This window comes from Trichosurus vulpecula, chromosome 1, assembly GCF_011100635.1.
Source record: "Trichosurus vulpecula isolate mTriVul1 chromosome 1, mTriVul1.pri, whole genome shotgun sequence".
Lineage (NCBI taxonomy): Eukaryota > Metazoa > Chordata > Mammalia > Diprotodontia > Phalangeridae > Trichosurus > Trichosurus vulpecula.
The window spans coordinates 521,083,146-521,100,554 of NC_050573.1; the positions used below are offsets into that span (position 1 = coordinate 521,083,146).

The 17,409-nt window shown below is 47.0% G+C and overlaps 2 protein-coding genes across 4 annotated transcripts; one reads left to right on the forward strand and one right to left on the reverse strand.

Moving 5' to 3' along the window:
* Positions 1-2,048: 2,048 nt before the first annotated feature.
* BCKDK (branched chain keto acid dehydrogenase kinase) lies at positions 2,049-7,017 on the reverse strand. 3 transcript variants are annotated; one of them, XM_036741260.1, is made up of 13 exons: positions 6,838-7,017; positions 6,384-6,490; positions 5,812-6,166; positions 5,641-5,709; positions 5,407-5,517; positions 4,842-4,889; positions 4,532-4,651; positions 4,312-4,410; positions 4,035-4,108; positions 3,812-3,940; positions 3,636-3,725; positions 3,170-3,328; positions 2,049-3,065 (listed from the first exon to the last, which is right to left on the reverse strand). In XM_036741260.1, the coding sequence occupies exons 3-13, from the start codon at positions 5,998-6,000 to the stop codon at positions 2,921-2,923; spliced, it is 1,233 nt and encodes a 410-aa protein (XP_036597155.1). In that variant the 5' UTR covers positions 6,001-6,166; positions 6,384-6,490; positions 6,838-7,017; the 3' UTR covers positions 2,049-2,920. The 3 variants fall into 3 exon arrangements, with proteins under 3 accessions (XP_036597155.1, XP_036597157.1, XP_036597156.1); XM_036741262.1 differs by lacking the exon at positions 3,812-3,940 and having other exon boundaries at positions 6,838-7,011; XM_036741261.1 differs by lacking the exon at positions 6,384-6,490 and having other exon boundaries at positions 6,838-6,998.
* Positions 7,018-14,178: 7,161 nt separating this feature from the next.
* On the forward strand, positions 14,179-15,018 carry LOC118857870 (40S ribosomal protein S3a-like). The gene has a single exon (XM_036768354.1). The coding sequence runs from the start codon at positions 14,179-14,181 to the stop codon at positions 14,971-14,973; it is 795 nt and encodes a 264-aa protein (XP_036624249.1). The 3' UTR covers positions 14,974-15,018.
* Positions 15,019-17,409: the final 2,391 nt, after the last annotated feature.

The window sequence follows — 17,409 nt, forward strand, 5'->3', positions numbered from 1 at the left end:
CCCCCCCCCCCGCCCTCTTTTTTCCGTACGACATGGACGTGCCTGGCGTTGGCAAAGAGAGACGCCCCCTTCGCTACGTCATGAAGACGCCTTGGTTTCTCCGAGGCTCCACCTGTAGGCGGCCTGAAGTTGGAAGCAGCGGCGGGGAGAGAGGGCTTACGTTCTCCTTTTTAACCGGAAACGCTGGAAATGAAGACTCGGTGGGCCGAAGTGCATTCCCCGTTGCTGGGCAACGACCAAGGATGGCGGTAGCACTAACTTCTTGCGGGCGCTGGCCTTTTTCCGCTTCAAGAATGGCCCCCACCCCCACCTCCTGCCCTTCGCTCTCATTTTCAAGGTTTATGAAATGCGTTGCCTTCTACCTCCCTGGGAGACTGTTCTCCCATTTTACAGATGCGGAGGCCGAGACTTAGGAGAGCTGAAACGTCTGATCCAAGGTCCCACAGCTAAACGAGTGGCAGAGCCGGCATTGGGGAAAACTCTAAATCCAAGCCCAGACCTCTCTCCTCCGCGACACCACGCTGCCTCTGGGAGAACGGGGTGGTGCCGGCCCAGCTCCCAAAGATCTTAGAGGCTGTGAAAAGGAGAGTTCGGACCTTGCTGTGGACGGCTGAAAGAAAGGGAGGGATGAGGAGGCCTTAGAACCTAGGGACCCCTCCTCGGAAAGTTTTTAAATGTTTTAAACAAATTACATAGGGCTAAAAAGGAAATCAAAGTTGTAAGGGTTTTTGCCCCTGCCCAAGTTAATGGACACATTCCTGGCCCACAAATTCATCTGTGGGCTCCAGTTTAAGAACCTCTGGCCTATAAACCTCCCCCCTGAATTCCCAACAAGCCCCCTCAACTGCACAGGCCTGAAGAGGGTTAACCTCAAGGAATGGGTCTGTGTGCTCCTGCATAACTCTTTTCTAGGTTGTTTTTTTTTTGAGGGGGGAAGGCAAGGCAATTGGGGTTAAGTGACTTGCCCAAGGTCACACAGCTAGATTTGACTTCAGGTCCTCCTGACTCCAAGGCCAGGTGCTCTAGTCACTGCACCACCTAGCTGCCCCCATAGGCTGGTTTTCTTCTAAGAACAAAGGAGTCAGACCATATATCTCAAATTCATACTTGGATGGTTCAAAGCAACAGGCACTTAAGTCTCTTCTCCCCCACTCCCATAAGTTCTCAAGGCCTCCTCTTTTGAGAAGCCTTAGTAATGAGCTGAACTTGTAAAACAGGCACTTGGGGGGAGGGGAAGGGAGAAGGTCATAGAAGGATAGGGAGAAGGAAATGAATGACTTTCTGGAGCTCAGGCCATCTGAGCTATAGGTCAGGATTCCCTCTGAACATCCTCCTGAGAGAAAGAAAGACATGTCACAGTTATGAGAGGGAGGGACTGTGTGTGTATGTGTGTGTACATTCAGGGTAGACAGGGATAGAGATTAGCCCTCATTAATGAGTCAATAAACCTAGAGATAGGAAGCAGAGAATTCCACACCTGTCTAGACTTGACAGATCATGGGAGAGAGTAACACTACATCACCACATTTCCTCTATACTTACTAGAGTTTCACTTGCTTCATTTAAAATCCAGCCTCCTTGCCGCTTCTATCCTAATTTTTCCCTATCCCCCACACCTTCCTCCCTCCTATTTTCTGAGCCTGGCCCAAGTTCCTAAGTACCTGGCAGCCAGACGCCTGCTGGCCAGGACTCATAAAGACAGGCAGGAGGCCAATCTGGGTGTCACAACCCAGCTGAGGGCGTGTATTTTTAACAGCCACCTGGGATCAGAATGTCAGGCGAGTCCCCAGGTGACCTCACTAACTTTGGACAGTGGAAAGGAAATAGAAATAAGCAGCCTTGGGGAGAACAAGGGGAGCCTGAAGATGTCGTAATTGCCAACTGTTTCTATTTTGGAAGAGCTAAACTGAACATCTCACCAGACATTCCTCCTCACTTCCAACAGGTCTCTGGCTCCACAAAAGAACTAGCAAAAAGACACAAGACCCCAGGATGAGGGTTAGAACTCAGGGAGGATTTCCTAGTTATGACAGGAGAAAGGCCCAGGATCTTGTAGAAAGAACTGGATTTCAAATCAGAGAAGACTTCAAATCCCTCTGTTACTTGCTACCCAAGGTAGCCTTAGACAAGTCACTATTTCCTGGGCTTAAGTTTTGTCGTTTGTAAAATGAGTGGAGTTGGTCTGGTTGACCTTTTAAAGTTTTTTCCACCTCTAAATCCTATGAAATGAATGGTTGCTATCCCCATAGATCTTCTTGAAAAGGAAAGTGTGCCATGCCCCACCCCCAGCCAGGCCTACCTGTCTGTGGACAAGGGGGAAGAGACAAGGTGACCCCCAGCTTTGTCCTGGAAAAAGGCAGACAGGAAAGTCTGGCTGTCCCCCAGCCAGCCAGGACACACACACCGTGCCCTGGGGGAGGGGCTTTCAAAATGTGCACTTTAATATTACAAACACAGCAGTAGATGGGGAGGGAAAGGGGGTCCACGGACCCCCAAACCCACTTTCCCAGCAATATGTATGATGGAGGAGGCCTCTGGGGCCCCCAAATGCCCTCCACCCTACCCCACCATCCCCAGCTCTGAGCCAAAAAGCCAGAGGCAGAGAAGATAGGAGAGAGGAGGAAGGGTATGAAAGGAAGGACTGCAGTAACTGGTGGGTGGAAATTGAGTTACCAACCCTGTTCTAGTGGGCTCAGGGGAGCTGGGAGTCTAAGTCCTGATTGCCCAGAGTTCAAGGTGCAAGAGACAAAAGGTTCAGAGATGGCAGGGAGAGCCATTAGCAAAGGTCCTGAGGGGAGCTCCTGGCTCACAATACTTCAGACCAAACTTAAAGACCTGGAAGGATGAGGGGGAGGGACAGTATTATGGTGAGAGAGGGAAAAAGGCAGGTGGCGGGCCTGGGCAAGGCCAGGCTAATCCGTCAGATCCGGAAGCTCTCTTCCTTGCCATCAATGTGCCGAAGTCGTAGGTAGACATCTGTGCCAATCCCCTGCAAGGACTGGAGCTGAAGGGAGCCACCTAAGTATTCCGCATAGGCCCGGGACGTAGGCAGACCAAAACCGAACCTGGAGGGATGGAAACAGTGAGTGCGATGTCCTAAGTGGCCTAGCCCTTTGTTTCCCCCTTCCTCCAGGAAGACCACCAAAATTTGGGAGGGGGGAAGCCTCACCCATGCATAGGTCCTGACTGGCCATTGCTGTTTGTATCCAGGTGACCAAAAAGTGGACTGATTCGGGGGTCCTGAGTGCTGGCCTCAGCCGTGGTGAAGTGGTAGTCCATTACTTTGTCCAAGTAGTGGTGAGCGATGCCCCCACCCCGATCTGAAATTCTAACACAAGCCGGCCACACCACGCTAAGGCCATTTACAGCGATCACTTCCACCAGAAGACCTTCCCTTATTAAACCTCCCACCTCCAACTTCTACTGTCCTCTGCATCTCCTGGGTTTGCAGGCATGTTTCCTAGGTCTACAGATCAGACTGAGCTCTTCCAGGCTAGGCCTTTCCTTCTCTGATCTTATCTTCCCTCCACCATTCCTTTCCTCAGAATCCAGGGCTTCTGGCCTCAGCCTCCCACCACCCACACTCCAGCCTCCTTGCACTACTCGGGGCCCCTGAAGCTCATCCCCATCCAAACCTGATTATGAGGTCGATGTCATTATTAGCAATGGTGACAACAATATCCGGGACATTGTATGGAGTGTCTAGATGGCTTTCCATGGTGGCCCTGGGATAAGGGGAGCAAACCCAGATGGGATTGTGATTAGCAATCCTCCCTTCCCACAGCCCTTCTCCCAGGACCCCGGGCCCCACCTCATGGCATTCTTCAGCAGCTCGGGAAGAATGTAGTCCAGGGGCATTGGGATGAAGGGGAACCGGGCAGCCACATGGCCATTGATTCGAACTCGAGGGGCATTCCCATACTTGTGTTCACACAGCCTCCTGGGGAACAGGACAAGGGGATGGGGGACCTTAGCCTGTTCGGTCTCCTCAGGTGGTCCCCCTTCCAGTTTCCCTGCCCTTGTCCTCCCCTCACCTGGCAAAGTCCACCCACTTTTCAATGATCTTCTTTGGGGAGAGTCGAGTACAGATGATCCCCACAAAGTCAGGCTGGAAACGGGAGGAGGTACAAGGAAGTTAAGGGGTTAGACACAGGCAGCTCCTTCCTAGCCAAGAGACCCTCCCCCAACAGACTCAGCTGTCTACAGCTCAATCTCAAGGCTGAAGCTCTGACCCAAGAGACTGTTATTTGATCCCTATTTCCCTCCTAGGACATCATGAGCTACCCTGCCCACCCCTCCAGGCATCTGCACCTTGTCCTCATGTAGGGCCAGATGATGGGTGGCCAACATACGGATTCCCAGGCGTGATGTCAGTGTCTTATCCAAGAAATATTGGACCAACTTCTCATCCTGAGAGGGAAGGAGAAGAGGCTGAGGGACATGGACTTCTTTCCTTCTTTCTTCTCACCCCAGTCCTGGGTTCTCTCGACGTACCCCTTCATTCCTCTTTAAGATGGCTACAGGGGCCTACCTGGATATGCTTCCGGCACTCTCGAAGTCCCTCCGCCAGAAGAGTTACCACATCTTTGTGATCATCCAAGAGCTGACGGACTAACTGGCAATACTGGGCCTCAGAGGCCTGGTCCTTTATCTGGGGGTCACCAAGGCCATCAGACAGTCCTGAGCATACAAGGTGCCTCTCTTCTACAAGGTCCCATCTGTGAAGTCCTTACCCTTCTAATATACCCTCCAGACCCCACAGACTGTTCCCTTCCAGCAGTCCTCCACACGCATCCTCGGTCCCTCCAGTCCCCACCTCCCCCAGGATTCCCCCAGCTCACCGGGGCAAATTCGCTCAGCTTCTGGAAGGCTCGGATATAGAGTTCATGCTGAAAGGAAGAGAGACAGTAAAAGGGAGAAGAGAGGAGGATTACAGGGGGGAGCTAATGACTTTAGCCCCCTCGTCCAGCTGCCTCCTACCCCCTCAGAGCCACTCAGTGCCCCACAACCACACACTACCTCCTACCCCAGATCTCTAGCAGTTAAAGAGGCAGTGTGCTATAAAACCAACTCATAACTCTATGCTTTTAGTGGGAAAAGGCCCAAGATGGGAATTGGAATCAACTCCTAGTCTTAGCTCTCCCTCTGACTGGCCACATGACCTTGCGCCAGTCCCAAATTCTATGGACCTCAGTGTTCTTGTCTAGAAAACAAGGAGCAGGAGACTACAAGATAGTCAAAGTCCCTTCCAGTTGTGACATTTTACGGTGTTATGTCTACACTTCTTCACCTCCTCCCCCAAGCCTCCCAGCCTTCCCCCTTCCCCCATGGCTGGTTATGTTTGGTTTCTACTTCTCCAGAAGCTGGAGTTTCCCCTTCCCTTGGGCAGGACGAGTCTGTTTTTACCACATGGAGGATGGTAGGATTGCAGCCGATGATGAAAGGCAGACTTCGGAAGCCCTTGATCCGGTGAGCTATGCGAACAGGGAGCTCATGATGTAGGTAACGGGCGCTTTTCTGGAAGGCAAGGATGTACATGTGTGATGAGTGGAAAGCTCAGAGTGGGGCAGGATGTAAAACAGGAGTAGTGGTGTGGTGAATGATTGGGGGCCTCAAGGAGAGGAACCCCAAGGCCCTTACCAGCAGATGACTGCCATCCTGGGAACGGCCTGAGTACAACATCATGGTTGGAGTGAGACGGACAGAAGGCTGAAATATGGACAGATGGCTGATAGTTCCCCAACATAAACCTTGCTACTCCCCCCAAACTTTCCCTGCCCTGGCATAGCCTCTTCCTCTACCATGGCCCACCTTCTCCGCTGCGGCATCGATGGCTGACTGGTTGTAGAAAGAGGTGACAGTCTTGGATCGCTCTCTGGCCAGTTCCATGTGATGGGTGTCAGTGGCCGAAGTAGACCAGAACCGGAGTGCCGGGGACGCCAGGGGCCAGAGCAGGGAGCCCCCACGGGGGCTGCTCCCCAGCACTGATGCTAAGAACATCGTGCTGTCCCCACCTGTTTATCCTTCCTGAGGGGCCTCCAAGGGGATCCAGGAAGTGGGACAGAACAGGCTGGGTATGTAGATGAGGTTGGGGGGGAGTAGGCTTACCTCAGGCTTAGGGGGGAGGACAGGAAACAGAGGGCAGACTTGGTAGACTGACTCCCATCTGTTGAGAGAAGGTGGAGAAGACTGTGACCCCGAGAACAGAACCATCCCAGCTCCACCTCCAGGGCCTGAAACTGTTCTGGGGACATCCTTACAGTGGCACCCCCAATTAGACAGAGTTCCCCACCAGAGGTACCTCTTGGCCCCAGCCCTAAAGAGGAGAGCAGTATCTGACAGTGGGGGCTGTGGGAGAAGGAGGGGGGTGGGCCGGGACTGACCCTTTTTTCCCCTTCTGCAGGAAACAAACTTCAGCAGCTGGGGGACAGGCAGCCTCCTGAGGACGGGTAGAAGAGCACCAAGCACGCTGGCAGCCCTCACAGGGGATCTATGCACAAAAGAGCAGGCACAAAGATGACCCACCGAGGCGGTGCTTGGGGGGGGGGGGGCTGGTCATCCATGAGCGACCAAACTTGGGGCATGGGGGAAAGGGGGCTCCCCGACTTCCTCCACCCTGGGGGCACCTCCTGCGGTCCTCTCCCCCTTCCCTCTCTCCTCCACACTACCCCCAAACATATGGTAGCGCCCTGGTAACCTCCAATGCCTTCCCTTTCCTCCACCCCCCCCACCCCCCACGTCGGCGCAGTGGTAGATTCCCTCCTCAGGGCCTGCAATGCAAGACCCCACAATGGTAGGGTCCGCGTGGGGGGTATGCCGGGTGAGGCCCGCACTTACCGCCCGGGCCAGGAGGGGAGGGGGGCGAGGAGCAGGGCGGATCCGACCCGGGTGCCAGAGCGAGACGACAAAGCCGAGCCAAGCTGCCTGCGCCCTCGGCCGCTGCCTTCCCCGGTTCTCCCCCCCACTCCTCCTCCTCCGGAGCCCTCCTCCCTCTTCCCTCCTCCCGTCTCCGGTTCCTGCGTGATGACGTAGGCCAAAAGAAGCCTACGCCGAGGGACTAGGCCCTCCTGGGAATCGTAGTCTCTGGCGCCGCGTCTCCGCGGACTGGGCCGCGAAGCTGCGAGGTTTGGAGGCCGCGACGGCGGCGGGGGCGGGGGCAGAGCCGTGGGATTGACCTCCGAGCTTTTGCTCACAATGCTCCCTCGTGCTCCGAGTGTTCCCTTGGCCTGTCAGGTGACTGGCCACCCTTCAAAACCTAGTTCAGCTCCGTAGTGACCTCGGTTAGTCTCGGTTAGCGCCCCTCCTCGCCTCCTTCGCGGAGGTGGGGGTCGCGGGTAATCGTGGAGCGTCGCATTTACGGTCGTGATTTTGCCGAATTGCTTTTTCCCACTTTATTCCCTGTTGGGAAGGATGACTTATTAGGTACGGGAGGGATATATTTGGAAATTAATTTGATGGGAAAAAAATCTGCCATTTAGACTTTGCCCAAGGGGAGAGAGCGTTGTGGCTGGCCCCAGAAGATGCGGGCTCAAATGCTGGCTCCGCTACGCACCGCCTGGGTTATCTTAACCTCCCTGGGTCTCAGCTTGCTCACTTGTGAAGTGAATGCGTTGGATTAGAGGTTTGGACCAAGGCCCCTTCCAGCTCTACATTAATGACACCACGAAGAAGCACTTGTTAGACATCTGTCATGTGCCAGGCGCTGTTCTAGGCACGGAACGTACAAAAACAAAGCGGTCCCTCGCTGCCCTTCCAATAAAGCACTTCTCTGACTGCCCCCGTTCCTGGAATTCCCTTCCTCCTCACCTCACCTTCGGGCTGCCCCTGCTTCCTTCAGATCTCATCCCACCTTTGGCAAGGACCATCTCCCAGTTCTGCTTGATGCTAACGCCTCCCCTCCGACACTATCTCCAGTTTATCACATCCATCTGGTTTGTACCTGGTGGTTTTCGTGTTCTCTCTCCCAAGAGAATGAGTTCCTTCAGATCAGGGACTGCTCTAGCTTTTATTTGTATTCCAAACATGTAGCACAGTGCCTGGCACCTAGTAGGCCCTTAATAAATGTCCAAAGACACGATTTCAGGTAGTAAGAATCAATTAGGAGGATTCCAGGCTCAGAGCAGCTTTTTGGAATGTGGCCCTCTGGGCTATGCCAGGGGGGCAGCAGGAAGAGAGGTGTCTCTCCTCCCTCTACTATCAGCCAGGCCACCCAGTAGGGACCACCCCATCCAGCAGTTAGAGAGGACATTAGTTTGAGGGAAGAAACAAGCCAGCAAGGAACAGAGACACTCTTCAGACCAACTAAAACAGAGGGGGAGTCACAGTTTTAGCAGCCTGGAGAAGTGTGACCCCTGGCAGCAGAGAAGAGAACTGACAGTGACAGAATTCAAGAAAATTCACTGGCAAATGAGAGTTGAGCTGCAGGGGTCAGACTCTGGGAACACAACTGAGACCCCACAAAATAAGCTGAATGAAAAACTCTTTGAAGAGAAAGAATATAAAGATCTTAATGTCACAAAGGCAGGAGTCGCTTCAGCAAAATATGTGCCTTGTTACCATTGTGCTGTGTTGTGCCTACTCTTCTCACATATTTGTGGGATTGCATATCCTTGGTAGAGGTTCTAGAGGTTCTCTAGCTACTCTTCCTAGTACACAGTCTTAGTGCTTTTGCTATGAGCCAATAGTCCCCACTGGCTAATTGCTAAGGGAAAATTCACAAGGGCTGGGGGATGCTAAGGATGGAGAGGATGGTATTAAACTACACTGGTAGGAGCCTGGTTCCACAGCCTGTCCTTTACAGGAGTAGTCACTTACATGGTATCCCCCACCACTGGGGTGGGGGTGTCACATAAGTATTTCATTTGTGTGAAGGAAGTAGTTCTATACCCAGTCTATCTTGTACATTGAGGCCCCTTCTCCATTTTTAAGAGACTGAAGCCATGAACCAAACCTAAGTTTTCTGCGAGTGATTTTCTCTGACACTCCAGGGTAGGGGCACAAAGAACCACAGTCAAAGCAAGACCTTGTCTATAATGACCCTTCCACGGGACAAACTCCCCTGAAGTTGGATCCAATCTATGGTAGGCCAGAGCTGGGACCCCTTAGAAGGACAGAGTACTCCAGCTCCCTTCAACACAGTAGTAGGCTTGTCGTACATATAAGTAAATACAAAGCAATTTCTAGAGGACGCTAGCAGCTTGGCAGAGCTTTGAGAGAAGCTAGGTGTTCTTTTTTTGCCATAGATTTATTTTAATTTTTTCTCTTCTTCATGAAAGGATTATGTGGGGAGAGGCAACCTTGAAAGGGTGGATTCAAAAGGAAGAGAAAAAATATATAATTGTAGCAACAATGTCTAGCAGCTGCTGTTGTGGGGTGTAAGACCCAACAAGAGAAGCAACAAAAGCTGCCAGCACAGGTTCTTTGACTTGCTCTCCTAAGGAAAGCAGCTTTAAGGGGTTAACAATCTCAGTTTAATCAAACATACATATATCCATCAATTCAGAGGGAAAAGATCAGCCCCCTGAACTTCAAGGCAAATACAAACAAGACATCAACAGACAGACCTTGTCTGATTCAAATCACAATTCACAATTACCAGAGAATAACCAATATCTATCTGGGTTACAAAGCGGGGAGGAGGGAGGGGGGGGCAGTTATGGCATGGCCAGAGTCTCAACAATCGTTCCAAAAGTCAAATACCAACCTTGGATCTTGTATACCCATCTCAGGGCCCTGGGGCACTTGATTACCTCAGTGCTGAGAAGCGCTCAAAGAACAGTGAAAAATCCCACTTTGCTGGCCATTGCAAGACCTGTCAAAGGCACTTAACTACCTCAGCATTCCAAAGAAGACAACCAAAGGTCCTGCCCTGATTACCATTACCTCCTCTTAGTGCTGAGAAATACTCCAAGACAAAAAGATCCCATTTTACCTGCCCCATTCAAACAAAGGCCAGAATCATTAAAGGCACTTAAGAGAAGAACAGCAAAAAGTCCCACCTTAATTACTGATACATACTTTAATTAATTTTAATTAATTTTGTTCAGTGAAGGCAGAGTTTGAGATGGATAGTGTGAAAGCAACAACATGAGCACAGACAGACTTTGGGAGATAGGGGGGATAAAAGGAAATGGCATGCTATGTATGGTCCATGGGTTTGAAAAGTGAGACACGACTGAATAAATGAACAGCATGAAGTCTGTTCTCTGTCGTTGGCATCTGGCTCCATCAACCTGCTTGGTCTTCATTCCTCTCCAGGCTGCACTCGTGACTCCAGGCTTACTCTATCATACCATAGGAAGCTCCCCACATTGGGAGTTCACTCTACCCCTAGGCTTCACACATTGGAAATACACTTACTATGACCTCTCCCTCTGATTGGCTGGTTTCTTCCAGAACTACGGTTTTAAGATGGACACCCAGGCCAACATTCCTCTCCAGGCTATACTTAAGACTCTTGAACTTTCTCTACTGCATTTCCTCCCACACACCATCTTTGTCTTCCCCAATTAGAGTGTAAGTTCCTTGAGAGCAGAGACTGTCTTTCTGCTTGTATTTCTATTCCCGGCACTCAGCACAGTGCCTGGCACAATGTAGCACTTAATAACTGTTTGCTGATGACTTTTTGACTTGGCAGATGCAAGAGATGTGGTGGGGGTAGAATTGGCAAGCTTAGGCAACTAATTGGATTGGGAAATTATATATAAAATAATAATAGCTAATATTCACATAGTGCTTGCTATGTTCCAAGCACAATTATCAGTATACTTTACATGCTTTCTTAATGGGTGGGGGAGGGTAGAGAGAGGGAGAGAATTTGGAACTGAAAATAAACATTTTTTTTAAATTTAAAATAAAGAGTATATAAAAATGGAGAAAGGAGTTGGGAGAGTAGGCATCAAGTGAACCTCACAGACAAAGGAGCATCAGACACAGTTTGTTGTGGAAAGGTTTCAAACTCAAGGGGGATTGGGAGAGAGAGGAGGTTAAAAGAAAGGATTATGTGGGGATTGAAAGGGTGGATTCAAAAGGAAGAGGAAAAAGAAAAGAATTGGAATCTAAGGAGAGGGGAGTCCATCAGTTGGGGAATGGCTAGTCAAGTTATGGGATCTAAATGTAATGGAATACTGTTGTACTGTAAGAAATGACAAAAGAGACAATTTCAGAGAATCCGGTGAAGTATGAACTGATGAGTGGAGTCAGCAGAAGCAGGAATACAATTTATACAAGGATAATATTGTAAAGAAAAACACTTTTTAAAGACCAAGAACTACTCTATCAAAGCAATGATCAACCATGTCTCCGGAGGACCTATGATGAAACATGTTACAACCATCTTCTGACAGGTGAACTCAAGGGGCAGAATTTGTTCTTCCTCAGTCATTTCAGTTGTATCTGACTCTTCATGACCCCATTTGGGGTTTTTTTCTTGGCAAAGATACTTAAATGATTTACCATTTCCTTCTCTAGCTCATTTTACAGATGAGGAAGCTGAGGCAAACAGGGTTAAGTGGCTTGCCCAGGGTCACACAGCTAGTTACTGTCTGAAGCCAGATTTGAACTCATGTTGTCCTGACTCCAGGGCCAGGACTCTATCGCTTGTGCCACCTACTGCAAAAAGAGACATAGTTCTGGACATGGTCACTGTATGGATTTATTTTGCTTCACTTTGCTTACACAAGTGTTTTTTTTTTCTGTTGTAAATCAGTGGTGGAGAAATATAGTTGGCAATAACTATAGGTATGTGTGCGTGTGTATTTATATATATCTATGTCTATATCTATATGTACAAATAAAAGAGGGCCATTGATACATTTGTTTTTTTAAATACACAGAACAAAAGAGAGCACATAAAAGTAAGACAGTTTTGAAAATAAGGTGTGGAATTTATATTATATATTTGTTAAAAAGTGAAGTGGTATAAATTGACAATTCATGTACAGCCTTTTTATGTTCTGCTCTGTATTTGGAAATGCTGTTGGGATTTTTTTGGTGCTTAAGTTCAGAATTTTTTTTTTTTAGGGTAACCCTTACTGGATCCTACCATCCCTCCTAGCTATGGTCCTCTCTCTTCTGCCCTTCAGAGCTAAAGAAAGCCATCTATATTCAATACCTTTCTCCACTTCCTCCCCTCTTAAGCTCTTCTTGACTCTCTTCGCTCTGTCTTCCAAGTTCTTCATTCAACTGAAACTGCTCTCTGTAAAGTTACCCGTGATCTCTTAGTTGCCAAAATAAATACGGTTTTATTATCCTTCTTGGCCTTTCTACATCTCTTAACACAACAGATCAAAGTCTCCTGTGTACTCTCTTTTCTCTTCTGGATTTTGTTAAACCTGAAAATTTGGTTGAAGGAAACAACAGAGCTAGGTAATAGAAAAATCCATGTTGTTTATTATTTTCCCTTAAAGCATAGCTAAGCTAGCTTACTTGTACGTACAAGGAGTCAGAGCACAAGCTCTGACTGTCTGAACAAAGGAATGAGAAAACTTACATACGTTATTTTAGCAGACTTAGCAAGCCTGTATTACCTCACGTTTATGGCTCCCATGTATGTTTAACCATGATATAAGAAGAGGATTTTCCTTAATGGAAAGAATGTTGACAAAGGTCAGTTAATATTAAGCAAAGTAGTCTCTCTTGAGGTTAGGGTCTCATCCCTTAATGGCTAACAGGTAAGAATGTCTTGTTGACAGAGGTAAAGGTATTTCCTGAGCAAACTTTTTGAGAGAACAAAGAAGCCCAGGTCCTGGATCTTCATCCAGTTACTCATTAATTCAGGCTCTGGGTCTGGTTGAAATTAGAAATGATATAAAATAGTATAATATTTTCCACAATTTTCATGGCACCATTCTCTTCTGGTCCTACTATCTGTCTGACAAACAGAACTAGCCAGGTCCTCAGTCTCTTTCTCTGGTTCTTCCTCCATATCATGCAAACTTTTGGAGGGAGTATCCCAAAACTCTGTCCTCGTCCTTCTCTTGCTGCTTTGTACAATCTCACCTGGTGATTTTATCAGCTTCCATGGGGTCAGTTATCATCTTTATGCAGGTGAGTCTCAGATCCATGCAGCCCCAGCCTCTCCAGTTCCTGTACTGCATCACCAACTGCTTTTTCATTGTCTCAAACTGGATGTCCCTATAGACAAAAATAATGATAATAATAAAAATACTGTACTTTGGGTTTAGGAACCAGTCTGCCAGAAATAATTTTATTTAATTTAACATTAATCTGATTGTTGGTCATTTCTGGCTTAGAGAGAGCTGTTCAAAATGGCAATGTTTTCCAGACCTCAGATATGTCTCTGCCCCATGACAATTTTAGGTAAGATTTATAGGAATCATTCCCACCTAGATGCTTTCGTAAAATTTATGATTTCCAGAAACTCATTCTTCCAGATGAAATCAATTCTGAAACTCACTCCTCATTAGATAATGTCCTTTTCCAGATCTGGCAGGAATTCATCATGCCACTCTGCTCACATGGTAACCTCCCTAATCACCCTTTCCTATTTATCTGGGTTCTACCCCATTAGATCCTGGGCTTCTTGAGAAAAGAGATTGTATTATGCATCCCCAGTACTTAGCACAGTGACTAGCACATAGTAGGCAGTTAACAAATGTTTATTTATTTATGTAACTCTGAAGAAAAAAAAATATGAATATTAGTTAAGTAACCAAGTCACCCTCTCTTTTCTCCCTAACTCAATCTTCTGGAGGAATCAATAGGGCTTTTACTAGGTATCTACATCTACAATCTTTAGTGAATGGGAGGTGGGATGGGAGTCTCCCTTTCAATGGAAGACTTGGTTGGACTTTTTCCTAGAGTGATATTAATCTAATCCCTTCAGGGAATAAAAAAGAGACTCCTTTTACAAGGGTAAATATCCCAAACACTTTTGAGGTCCCAACCACTATCAATTTATCTAGACAGGAGGTACTCTTCGTTAAATTTTTGATTACCATTCTTATTCCTTTTTTTTTTTTCTTTTCTTTTTGGTACTGAGCTATCCCATCTTCAACCAGAAAAGTAAAGAAAGGGCATTTTATGAGATCAGAGAAATATTATTTCTTAATAGTTTCAGTTTTACAAAGTGTTTTTAAAATATGCTTTCATCCGCCCCAGCTTCCTAAAGTCTCGCGCGAGCTACTTTTTCGCCCTTTTGGCTTTCAGAGCGGGATCATGGCGGTGGGCAAGAACAAGCGCCTAACCAAAGGCGGCAAAAAAGGAGCCAAGAAGAAAGTGGTTGATCCATTTTCGAAGAAGGATTGGTATGATGTAAAAGCACCAGCTATGTTCAACATTCGCAATATTGGCAAAACACTGGTTACAAGGACTCAAGGAACAAAAATTGCCTCTGATGGCCTCAAAGGTCGAGTTTTTGAAGTGAGTCTTGCTGATTTGCAGAATGATGAGGTTGCTTTTCGTAAGTTCAAGTTAATTACTGAAGATGTTCAGGGTAAAAATTGTTTGACTAATTTCCATGGAATGGACCTTACCCGGGACAAGATGTGCTCCATGGTCAAAAAGTGGCAGACCATGACTGAAGCCCATGTTGATGTTAAAACTACTGATGGGTACTTGCTCCACCTCTTTTGTGTTGGTTTTACCAAAAAGCGCAACAACCAGATCCGTAAGACCTCTTATGCCCATCACCAACAGGTTCGTCAGATTCGTAAGAAAATGATGGAAATCATGACCCGAGAGGTGCAGACAAATGACTTGAAAGAAGTTGTCAATAAACTAATTCCAGATAGCATTGGAAAAGACATAGGAAAGGCTTGCCAGTCCATTTACCCTCTCCATGATGTATTTGTCCGAAAAGTCAAGATGCTTAAGAAGCCCAAATTTGAATTGGGAAAGCTAATGGAACTGCATGGTGAAGGTGGTGGCTCTGGAAAACCTTCAGGAGATGAAACAGGCACAAAAGTAGAAAGGGCTGATGGCTATGAACCACCAGTTCAAGAATCTGTCTAAATAAGAACTTTTTAAAAGTTGAGAAATAAAAATTTATCATTGTGATGGTTTTGGTTTTTTTTTTAAGGTTTATAAATAAAAATGGCAGGAATATTTGCTGCTTGGATAAGTTTTCTCATAAAAAAAAATATGCTTTCATACATCTCATCCTCAACATGCCCAAAACAGAAATTATATTTTTTCCCAAACTCTACTCTTCCATTTACTCTTGAAGATACTGGAAGCATATACCAGATCCTTTCAATTCTTTTGGCGCTGGGGATTTGGGAAAATTTCAGGTACTTTTGGTATATTTTGTGGAAAATATTATACTATTTTATATCATTTCTAATTTCAATCAGACCCAGAGCCTGAATTAATGAGTAACTGGATGAAGATCCAGGACCTGGGCTTCTTTGTTTTCTCTAAAAGTTTGCTCAGGTAATAAATACCCTTACCTCTGTCAACAAGGCCAGATTAGACTGACCTAAGGACATTACCCTAACCCCAAGAGAGATTACCTTGCTTAATATTCTACAGGTATATACTATGTTATGGAATGTAATGAGACACAGAGACTCTGGGCTGTAGTTTCAACTGACTTTTGTCAACATCTTTTACAACTCTATTCCATTAAGGAAAATCCTCTTCTTGTATCATGGTTAAACGTACATGGGAGTCATAAAAATGAGATCATACAGGCTTGCTAGCTCTGCTAAAATAACGTATATAAGTTTTCTCATTGCTTTGTTCAGGCAGCCAGAGTTTATACTCTGACTCCTTGTACGTACAAGTAAGCTAGCTCCGCTATGCTTTAAGGGAAAATAATAAACAACGTGGATTTTTCTATCACCTAGCTCTGTTGTTTCCTTCAACCAAATTTTCAGGTTTAACAATTTTTTTGTCTTGTTTTATTTTGTTTGTCTCCCGACAATTACTCCTAACTTCTTTATTAAGGAGGAAGGGACTTCCAGCCCAAACGCCTGAAATGGGTCAAACCTTTTCAGTTCCTACAAGTTCACCTTTAGGTTGTCTTTTGCATAATTGGGAAAAATCTAGCTTCTCTACAGAACTTAAAAAGAAAAGGCTGGTGCACCTTTGCAATACTATTTGGCCTCAGTATCACTTAGAAGGCCACGAAGTATGGCCTATTTTGGGGACTTTAAAACGTAATACTCTTTTGCAGTTAGAATTATACTGTCGCAGAGAAGGAAAATGGATAGAAGTTGCCTACATGATGGCCTTCATGGAGCTCTCTTGGAACCCTGTCTTCAGAAAGGATTGTAAGATGCTTGTAGCTAAAGCTGCCCCACAAAAGGGCAATAGAGGTGAACAGCACATTTTGGATGACCCCCTTCTTATGGTCCCCAGGGTTTCGGCCCCTCCCCTCTTGGCAACCCCTGCTCACATCCCAGCCAAGGATCCTGTTGGGGTGTGCCCCTCTGTGGTCCCTTCCCCTGAAAAGGCCCCTACTCAGGTTCCAGTCTCAGGACCTCTTCAAGTCCCTCTTCAAGTATCAACTGATTTTCTCCCTTGCAAGCCTGATCCCCTGGCCTTGCAGTCTAATCTAGTTCAGCCAGCACTGCCCAGCCCCTCCCTCACAAGAAGTGGCACTTCCTATATCCCTCCCCAAGCCTCAGTCTACACAGCTCCTTCAAGGCTTTTTCCCTTGAGGGAAGTGTCTGCCTCCCCTACTGGGACAAGGAGAGTGCATGTTCCATTCTCCATTTCAGATCTCATTCAAGTTAAAGAGAGACTGGGGAGATACTCGGAAGATCCCACCAAGTTTACTGAAGGTTTTAGGGATCTGTCCTTACAATTTGAGCTTTCTTGGGGTGATCTGCATATCCTTTTCTCTACCTGTTGTACCACTGAAGAGAAGAAGAGAATCTGGGAACACACCCAAAAATTTGGGGATAGTTTGGCTAGCAATAACCCAACAACATATCCACCAGGTACAACTGCTGTTCCCACTAGTGACCCAGGATGGGACTATCAAAAAAGTGAAGATAGGGGAATGAGAGACCATATGATAAATTGCCTGTTAAAAGGTCTAAGAACAGCATTCCAAAAGCAGATAAATTTTCTAAAAATTAGGTAGATTACTCAGGGAGAAAAGGAAAACCCTGCCCTTTTCCAAGACCGGCTGGTAGAAGCTATTAAGAAGTATACAAATTTGGATCCTGATTCTGTTGAAGGGGCAGCAATCCTTAGCATGTATTTCATTAATCAGTCTGCCCCAGATATTAGGAGGAAACTGCAGAAATTGGCAATGGGACCCCAAACACCTCAGGCCCAATTACTGGAGACAGCATTCGGAGTGTTCAATAATAGAGCCTTAGTCAAGGCAAAGAAAAGAGCTGGAGACAGAGAACATGCCCAACTCTTAGCTGCTGCCATGGCCAGGAAATTGCCTGAGGGTGCTTCTGGCAACTCTGGCAGAGGGGAAACCTGCTT